General features: G+C 46.3%; 1 protein-coding gene across 1 annotated transcript; it reads left to right on the top strand.

The window, feature by feature from the left end:
* Positions 1-907: 907 nt before the first annotated feature.
* Positions 908-6,565, top strand: LOC123992504 (extracellular calcium-sensing receptor-like). Its single transcript, XM_046293701.1, has 10 exons — positions 908-1,507; positions 1,601-1,889; positions 2,781-2,867; positions 2,992-3,099; positions 3,205-3,387; positions 3,466-3,846; positions 4,060-4,290; positions 5,273-5,396; positions 5,560-6,032; positions 6,122-6,565. Exons 1-10 carry the CDS (start codon positions 1,272-1,274, stop codon positions 6,563-6,565), a joined length of 2,556 nt encoding a protein of 851 aa, XP_046149657.1. The 5' UTR covers positions 908-1,271.
* The last annotated feature ends 3,689 nt before the right edge of the window (positions 6,566-10,254 follow it).

Genomic DNA, 10,254 nt, shown 5'->3' with positions numbered 1-10,254 from the left:
GTCGTTTCTCTTTGCTTATTTGAGCAGTTCTTGCCATAATATGTACTTGGTCTTTTACCAAACAGGGCTGTCTTCTGTATACCACCCATACCTTGTCACAACACAACTGATTGGCTCAAACTCATTAAGAAGGAATGAAATTCCACAAATTAACCAGGCACACCTGTTAATTGAAATGCGTTCCAGGTGACTACCTCATGAATCTGTTTGAGTGAATGCCAAGAGTGTGCAAAGCTGTCATCAAGGCATTTTACTTTGAAAAATGTGTTTAACACCTTTTTTGGTTCCTACACGATTCCATATGTGTTATTTCACAGTTTTGATGTATTCACTATTATTCTACAATGTAGAAAATAGTACAAATAAAGAAAAACCCTTGAATGAGTAGGTGTGTCCAAACATTTGACTGGTTCTGTTTATTAACATATACGTACTGTACTATACATGGAAGACTTTTCACAACACTTACCGGTTTGCTCCTATTCTGCCATGACAACAGCAGTGTTATATCATTATTCTGTCATAACTCCAATGAGAGACACATTCTTCTTTGAGGAGTGTGTAAATTAGAGGTCTGAGACTTATAGCAGGTACCTGTCTGCAGGGAGCTGAGGTGAGCCTCCTCACATCGCTGTAAGATCAGCTGGTTCACTCAGGCAGAATGGTAAATGGTGTTTGTCTCCTGTCTCACTCCATTATGGTCCAATGTGCATGGCAGTTGTTTGTTATTGTCACTGTGAAACTGGCAGATGCTCTCGTCTTTCCATTGACCGGCATCCCTGGGGAGAGAAGAGCTATCTGACAGGAGGTGATCTGAGAGGAGGGGAGGGGGGGGGGGGGTCAGTCAGGTAGGCAACATATAAAGAGGGCTCTTGCCGTAACCCCGCAATGAGTGGGTGAGGATTTGTGTGTGTCTGTGTGCTGTACTGTCTGAGGGTTCAGCATGGATGTATGTCTTTGGCAGTTGGACAGGTGAATTCTTGGACTTTATGAGGATATGCAATGTGTTACAGTTTATTAGGGTGTGTTTTCTAAAACTGGAGGAATCTCTCTTCATGGGAACACAGGCTGTTGTAGTGAGTTAACAACATGCAGGCTGTTGTAGTGAGTTAACAACTCTCTTTACTGCATGGCTTGATTCTATGTCTCCTTCTGGATTATAGTACAGTAGGAACCGTCAAAGTCTTGGTGTGACTTTGTTGGATGTGCAAGTTATAAACTGGTATATAGATTTTTGACTTATCTGAGCAAATGGTGGCAGTGAGGAGACAATGAAGAGGTCAGGGTTCCTTTGTGTGACAGTGCTGTGCTTGGAGTTCTTCTGTCTAATCTCCTCCCAGCCTCAGTCCAAGCTTCAGCAGTGTAGACCGATGGTGGGTCCCTCTGCCCTGCCTGTGCTACAGAGGGACGGGAATGTGATGCTAGGGGGCCTCTTCTCCCTCCATGATATGATGATGCAGCCTGACTTCTCCTTCACCTCCAAACCAGCCCGCTCACGCTGCACCGGGTGAGGGCCTGAGTTAGTTCTCTAGACTATGGCCGTCACCATAAAAGGATTCAATGTAAGGCTCATCCCTCTGTCCTCTCTTCTCCCATGCAGATTTAACTTCCGGACATTCCGCTGGATGCAGACCATGATGTTTGCCATCGAAGAGATCAACAGAGATGATCATCTGCTCCCCAACTTCACTCTGGGATATAAGATATATGATTCGTGCAGTACTCCTTACCACGCCCTGAGGGCTTCTGTGGAACTGATGGGGGGAGAAGGGCAAGGAGAGGTGGAGGGGGGATCCTGTCATGGCCTGGTTCCAGTGGTCATCGGGGATGGAGGTTCCACTCTGTCTCTGGTGGTGGCTCGCTTCCTGGGAGTCTTCAGAGTAACTCAGGTAGGCAGACTGACCACTTACAATTAACAGTATGCACTACTCTTCACAGTTTTAGGGTGTTACTAACAGAAGTACATTGGCTGTAGAGTTACTTCTTCCTCTCTCTCTCTCTCTCTCTCTCTCTCTCTCTCTCTCTCTCTCTCTCTCTCTCTCTCTCTCTCTCTCTCTCTCTCTCTCTCTCTCTCTCTCTCTCTCAATTCAATTCAATTCAATTCAATTCAATTCAATTTCAATTCAAGGGCTTTATTGGCATGGGAAACGTGTTAACATTGCCAAAGCAAGTGAGGTAGACAACATACAAAGTGAATATATAAAGTGAAAAACAACAAAAATTAACAGTAAACATTACACATACAGAAGTTTAAAAACAGTAAAGACATTACAAATGTCATATTATATATATATACAATGTACAAATAGTTAAATGACACAAGATAAAATGAATAAGCATAAATATGGGTTGTATTTACAATGGTGTTTGTTCTTCACTGGTTGCCCTTTTCTCGTGGCAACAGGTCACAAATCTTGCTGCTGTGATGGCACACTGTGGAATTTCACCCAAAAGATATGGGAGTTTTTCAAAATTGGATTTGTTTTCGAATTCTTTGTGGATCTGTGTAATCTGAGGGAAATATGTCTCTCTAATATGGTCATACATTGGGCAGGAGGTTAGGAAGTGCAGCTCAGTTTCCACCTCATTTTGTGGGCAGTGAGCACATAGCCTGTCTTCTCTTGAGAGCCATGTCTGCCTACGGCGGCCTTTCTCAATAGCAAGGCTATGCTCACTGAGTCTGTACACTGTCTCACTGAGTCTCTCTCTCTCTCTCTCTCTCTCTCTCTCTCTCTCTCTCTCTCTCTCTCTCTCTCTCTCTCTCTCTCTCTCTCTCTCAGGTCAGTTATTTCTCTAGCTGTGCATGTCTCAGTAACAAGGCAGAGTTCCCAGCCTTCCTCAGGACCATGCCCAGTGACTTCTTCCAGGTGACTTCTCATTCCATGTAACTCTCTAACTTCTCCACTTTCTCTCTCTGATCTAATTCCTATTGAATCTCTACTTTAGTAGCAATTGAGCGTTGGCAAATGGTTCATCAATGTCTGATTCCAGGTGGATGCTCTGGTGCAGCTCGTCCAGCACTTTAGCTGGAAATGGGTGGGTGTGGTTGCCGGGGACGATGCATATGGTCGTGGGGGAGCACAACTATTTTCTGAGAAGGTTTGTGGGATATACTGTATCATTTTCTCCTGTGTGGATAAATACACAATGTGAATGTGTTATGGCTGAAAGTATCTGCTAAATGACCATAGTTTACCTTTATAGGTGCAGAGGATCGGTGCCTGCATGGCCCTCCATGAAATCATCCCCAAAAACCATGCGGAGGGGGCCATGGCCTCCATCGTTGCCCGTATTCGGTCCTCTGGGGCTGGCGTGGTTCTGGTGTTTGCCCTGGAGCAGGATGCTGGCGCTTTGTTTGACGAGGCCCTGCGGCAGGGTCTGACAGGGGTGCAGTGGCTGGCCAGCGAAGCCTGGAGTACAGCCTCAGTTCTCTCCACCCCAACCCGCTTCCTCCCCATCCTCCAGGGCTCCATGGGCTTCGCCATCCGCCGAGCTGGGCACATCCCTGGACTACAGGAGTTCCTGCTGCGTCTCCACCCCTCCAGCCCAGACGCCTCCGAGGACCCGTTCCTACGCCCTTTCTGGGAGGAGGTGTTTAGGTGTAGCCTGCAGGGTGATGGGGGTGGAGATAGTCAGGGGGGTAAACCTCTGTGCTCTGGGTCTGAGGACCTGGGCAGTGTCAGGAACATCTACTCTGACGTGTCTCAGTTGAGGATATCCTATAATGTGTACAAGGCTGTGTACGCCATCGCCCACGCACTGCATGCTATGAGGAGCTGTGAGACAGGAAGAGGACCTTTCCCTCTGCATGCCTGCCCAAATACTGACAGCATACAGCCATGGCAGGTACTGGACTGGTACTTGTCAGAAAAATGTGCTGATGTTTTAAACAAGACAAATTGTTACTTTGAAATAAAGTTTTAGACAAAATATTTTTTTTAACTTTCATATATAGTTTTAAGTAAGAAAAGTATTTACTTTTAAAAATAGTTTTAAACAAGCCAAATGGTTCAATTTGAAACATTCTGAATGTATGCCCGATTGTCTTTCTCTCCTCAGCTCCTGCACTACCTGAAGCAGGTGGAGTTCTCTAACTCGTTTGGTGATGAGACTAAGTTTGATGTGAACGGGGACCCAGTAGCTGTATATGACCTGGTGAACTGGCAGTTAGGGGCAGAGGGCCAGGTGAAGTTTGTCACAGTGGGGAGGTTTGACGAGACTACCAGCCTGGGCAGGAAGAAACTATACATCCAGAAAACGAACATTATCTGGAATGGAAACCAGACGACAGTAAGGCTCTCAAACATGTCTGAACTTTTACCTTTTATTCTCTTATTATTCTTTAAGAAATGCTGACCTAGTTAAATTTCTTTGGAAAAAAATACGATTCACTATCTTGGAAAATGAGGAGGCAAAGAATAGCTGGAAGGGATGGATGCAACAAAGAACATTAATTTTATTAAACTGCATTCAACTATGATGTCTGTTAAATATTTTTGTTGTTGTAAGAAATTGCATTTAGTAGTTTAGTTTTCCTTTTTAATGTATTCTTTTGAATTTCATGGTCATAGAACATGGTCTTATAATACATTAATTAAGTTGAATTTGTATCTGTATTTATTATTGTATCTCTGTTCCTCTCGTGTGCATTCATGTTTATCTCTGTTCCTCTCATGTGCATTCATGTTTATCTCTGTTCCTCTCATGTGCATTCTTGTTTATCTCTGTTCCTCTCGTGTGCATTCATGTTTATTCATGTTTATCTCTGTTCCTCTCATGTGCATTCTTGTTTATCTCTGTTCCTCTCGTGTGCATTCATGTTTATTCATGTTTATCTCTGTTGCTCTCATGTGCATTCATGTTTATCTCTGTTCCTCTCATGTGCATTCATGTTTATTCATGTTTATCTCTGTTGCTCTTGTGTGCATTCATGTTTATCTCTGTTCCTCTCGTGTGCATTCATGTTTATCTCTGTTCCTCTCATGTGCATTCTTGTTTATCTCTGTTCCTCTCGTGTGCATTCATGTTTATTCATGTTTATCTCTGTTGCTCTCATGTGCATTCATGTTTATTCATGTTTATCTCTGTTCCTCTCATGTGCATTCATGTTTATTCATGTTTATCTCTGTTGCTCTTCCTGTGCATTCATGTTTATTCATGTTTATCTCTGTTCCTCTCATGTGCATTCATGTTTATTCATGTTTATCTCTGTTGCTCTTCCTGTGCATTCATGTTTAATTCTGACTGAAGCAGTGTGTGATCTCCCTCTCAGGTCCCTCTGTCAGTATGCAGTAGCAGCTGTCTTCCAGGCACTCGGAGGGCCATCAGGCCTCACTTCCCTATCTGCTGCTTTGACTGTGTGGTCTGTACAGCAGGGGAGATTAGCAATCAGACAGGTGAGGCCAGTCTACAGCCTGTAGGGATGTGAGAGTGTGTTGTCATAACCCAGCATCACTACAGAAATATGTCTTGTCTTCTTCATGTTCCCCAGATGCTATAGAGTGTGTTGTCATAACCCAGCCTCACTACACAAATATGTATTGTCTTCATGTTCCCCAGATGCTATAGAGTGTGTTCGCTGCCTACCTGAGTTCTGGTCCAATGAGGAGTGTACAGCCTGCATCCCCAAGCAGGTTGACTTCCTGTCCTACAGTGACACAATGGGTATGGCTCTGCTCTCCGTGGCCCTCCTGGGGTCCTTCTGCACTGCCACAGTCGTCCTCATATTTGCCTGTCACCACGCCACCCCTATCGTCAGGGCCAACAACTCTGAGCTGAGCTTCCTGCTGCTCTTCTCCTTGACTCTGTGTTTTCTGTGTTCTCTTACTTTCATTGGCCGGCCCTCTGAGTGGTCCTGTATGCTGCGCCACACAGCGTTTGGGATCACCTTCGTCCTCTGCATCTCTTGTGTTCTGGGGAAAACAATAGTGGTGTTGATGGCCTTCAGGGCTACACTTCCAGGCAGTAATGTCATGAAATGGTTTGGGCCTCTACAGCAGAGAGCCTTCATCTCACTCTGTACTATGGTCCAGGTAGGAACACTGACCCAGATGTTCTCTTCGTATCATGCACCCTTGTTGGACTGTTACGTATCAACATAACAATTATTTTCCTCCTCCAGGTGGTGATCTGTGCTGTGTGGCTGGCTGTTTCCCCTCCCAGCCCACGCAGACTGATGACACGTGAGAGTGCCTGTGTCATCCTCCTATGTGATGAGGGCTCAGCCCTGGGCTTCTGCCTTGTGCTGGGCTACATCGGCCTGCTGGCCTCCCTCTGTTTCCTCTTAGCCTTCCTGGGCAGAAAACTCCCAGACAACTTCAACGAGGCCAAGCTCATCACCTTCAGCATGCTGATCTTCTGTGCTGTGTGGGTGGCCTTCGTCCCTGCCTACGTCAGCTCTCCTGGGAAGTACTCCACGGCCACGGAGGTGTTCGCCATCCTGGGCTCCAGTTTCGGCCTGCTGACTTGCCTCTTCCTGCCCAAATGTTACATCATTCTGCTGAAGCCTGAGAAGAACAACAGGAAACACCTCATGGCCAAGTCTGAACCTGACAAGACATTCTAGTGGATCCTACAACGTCTAGAATTTATATCAAGGACGGGCAATTGACGCCCCCCCCCCTTTTGTAGGCCCGCCCCCCCCCCTGATCAATTTAGTTTTTTTTAGGACAGTCAGGTTATCAACTTAATATTGAATATTAAGAATGGTAGAATACACAAGGTGAAATATAGAAATGTGGTTCTGCGTCAGCATTTTCCTGTTGTTGTGTCAGTCACTGACAGTCTCTCAATTAGCCCATGTCAGCTAACGTTTTTCTAGATTGCTCTAGCCAGCTATCATAAAACTGTAGTAATCATGGTCAAATTACCACTCTCATTTAGTCAACATATTGAAAACTGCAAACACTTATCTACAACCTATGGCAAAATATGCTAAATCTTCTCTCTGCCACATGGGAAAATGTGTAGAATTGCAAGAAACTTGCTTTAAAACTGCACCAATTTCTCTACGCCCAATGGCAACATGTATAGATAAATAAAACGTGTTCTCTGCTGTCAAAAAATAAGAAGAATTGTCTCGCAAGGATGGGGGGCCTCCCAACAAAATGTAACGTAGGGCCCTCAGTAAAGACTCCTGCATGTGTGGGTATGGATGTGGGTAGGCAGACCGCGAACTACTGCTGCCCCACATGAGTCCAGATTTGTTTTGTGGCCCCTCCCTGATTTAGATTGTGTAGAAATTATAATGTAGTTTCAGGAAGTTCAATCACGAAGTCTGAATGGTTATTTAACTATATCTAGTAAGTGTAATAATACCTTTTGTTTCCTATTCTAGGGGCATAGTGGGAATGAATACAAACGTGTCATCATCATGATGTCCTCCAGAGTGGCGCAGGGGTCTAAGGCACTGTAATACCAGTGCAAGAGGTGTTATTACAGTCCCTGGTTCACATCTGGTTGGGATTGGGCGTCCCGTAGGGTGGTGCACAATTGGCCCAGTGTCGTCCGGGGTAGGCCATCATTGTAAATAAGTATTTGTTCCTAAATGACTTGCCTAGTTAAATAAAGGTTACATTTAAAAAAACGTATATAATCATAGCGTCTTGTTTCTCCTCCTCTACCCTATTAGCCATGTGTTGAATGTCATTCACCCATTGACCTTATAGTCTATAAGCAAGGCACAACAATGCACAATCCTCACGCTTGCTGTTCAACCAATGGGCTCACTCTGGCAATTATCACCTTCTTCTCTCAACCAATGGGTGACATCTTTGGAGGTTTACCCATGCTCTATCACTTGCTGTTTTTCAGTAACAGTTTTCAACATCCATCCACCTCCCCACCACCACCAGCTATAATATCCTTAATAAAGACCAGATATTGGAACTCCCTTCCCCAGTGTTGAGGGGGGAAGGGGGGGGGGGGTTCAATCCCAGCTGCCCAACAAAAGGCATCTAGCTCTGAGAAGCATTCCTTGGAGGCCATACTATTTAATACAATTCCATATTGCATTCTGTCTCTGTTGTTTATACAGTTAAGCCTTTACTCGAGTACAGTGTTCTGTTGTCCCTCCTCAGAGTCCGTTATCTACCACAGGAGACTGCTGTTGTCCCTCCTCAGAGTCCGTTATCTACCACAGGAGACTGCTGTTGTTCCTCCTCAGAGTCTGTTATCTACCACAGGAGACTGCTGTTGTCCCTCCTCAGAGTCAGTCATCTACCACAGGAGACTGCTGTTGTCCCTCCTCAGAGTCCGTTATCTACCACAGGAGACTGCTGTTGTTCCTCCTCAGAGTCCGTTATCTACCACAGGAGACTGCTGTTGTTCCTCCTCAGAGTCCGTTATCTACCACAGGAGACTGCTGTTGTTCCTCCTCAGAGTCCGTTATCTACCACAGGAGACTGCTGTTGTTCCTCCTCAGAGTCCGTTATCTACCACAGGAGACTGCTGTTGTTCCTCCTCAGAGTCCGTTATCTACCACAGGAGTGTGCTGTTGTCCCTCAGTAGAGTCGGTTATCTACCACAGGAGTGTGCTGTTGTCCCTCCTCAGAGTCCGTTATCTACCACAGGAGACTGCTGTTGTCCCTCCTCAGAGTCCGTTATCTACCACAGGAGACTGCTGTTGTCCCTCCTCAGAGTCAGTCATCTACCACAGGAGACTGCTGTTGTTCCTCCTCAGAGTCCGTTATCTACCACAGGAGACTGCTGTTGTCCCTCAGTAGAGTCAGTTATCTACCACAGGAGACTGCTGTTGTCCCTCCTCAGAGTCAGTCATCTACCACAGGAGACTGCTGTTGTCCCTCCTCAGAGTCCGTTATCTACCACAGGAGACTGCTGTTGTCCCTCCTCAGAGTCCGTTATCTACCACAGGAGACTGCTGTTGTCCCTCAGTAGAGTCGGTTATCTACCACAGGAGACTGCTGTTGTTCCTCCTCAGAGTCCGTTATCTACCACAGGAGACTGCTGTTGTCCCTCAGTAGAGTCAGTTATCTACCACAGGAGACTGCTGTTGTCCCTCCTCAGAGTCAGTTATCTACCACAGGAGACTGCTGTTGTCCCTCCTCAGAGTCAGTCATCTACCACAGGAGACTGCTGTTGTCCCTCCTCAGAGTCAGTTATCTACCACAGGAGACTGCTGTTGTCCCTCCTCAGAGTCAGTTATCTACCACAGGAGACTGCTGTTGTCCCTCCTCAGAGTCGGTTATCTACCACAGGAGACTGCTGTTGTCCCTCCTCAGAGTCCGTTATCTACCACAGGAGACTGCTGTTGTCCCTCAGTAGAGTCAGTTATCTACCACAGGAGACTGCTGTTGTCCCTCCTCAGAGTCAGTTATCTACCACAGGAGACTGCTGTTGTCCCTCCTCAGAGTCCGTTATCTACCACAGGAGTGTGCTGTTGTCCCTCAGTAGAGTCGGTTATCTACCACAGGAGTGTTCTGTTGTCCCTCCTCCTAGTCAGTTATCTACCACAGGAGACTGCTGTTGTCCCTCCTCAGAGTCCGTTATCTACCACAGGAGACTGCTGTTGTCCCTCCTCAGAGTCAGTTATCTACCACAGGAGACTGCTGTTGTCCCTCCTCAGAGTCCGTTATCTACCACAGGAGACTGCTGTTGTTCCTCCTCAGAGTCAGTTATCTACCACAGGAGACTGCTGTTGTCCCTCCTCAGAGTCAGTTATCTACCACAGGAGACTGCTGTTGTCCCTCCTCAGAGTCAGTTATCTACCACAGGAGACTGCTGTTGTTCCTCCTCAGAGTCAGTCATCTACCACAGGAGTGTGCTGTTGTCCCTCAGTAGAGTCGGTTATCTACCACAGGAGTGTGCTGTTGTCCCTCAGTAGAGTCGGTTATCTACCACAGGAGTGTGCTGTTGTCCCTCCTCAGAGTCCGTTATCTACCACAGGAGTCTGTTGTTATCTACCACAGGAGTGTGCTGTTGTCCCTCCTCAGAGTCAGTTATCTACCACAGGAGACTGCTGTTGTCCCTCCTCAGAGTCAGTCATCTACCACAGGAGACTGCTGTTGTCCCTCCTCAGAGTCCGTTATCTACCACAGGAGACTGCTGTTGTTCCTCCTCAGAGTCAGTTATCTACCACAGGAGACTGCTGTTGTCCCTCCTCAGAGTCAGTTATCTACCACAGGAGACTGCTGTTGTTCCTCCTCAGAGTCAGTTATCTACCACAGGAGACTGCTGTTTTTCCTCCTCAGAGTCAGTTATCTACCACAGGAGACTGCTGTTGTTCCTCCTCAGAGT

This window comes from Oncorhynchus gorbuscha, linkage group LG13, assembly GCF_021184085.1.
Source record: "Oncorhynchus gorbuscha isolate QuinsamMale2020 ecotype Even-year linkage group LG13, OgorEven_v1.0, whole genome shotgun sequence".
Lineage (NCBI taxonomy): Eukaryota > Metazoa > Chordata > Actinopteri > Salmoniformes > Salmonidae > Oncorhynchus > Oncorhynchus gorbuscha.
Note: the sequence above shows the minus strand (reverse complement) of the source record. Positions and strands in the feature narration are given on the sequence as shown.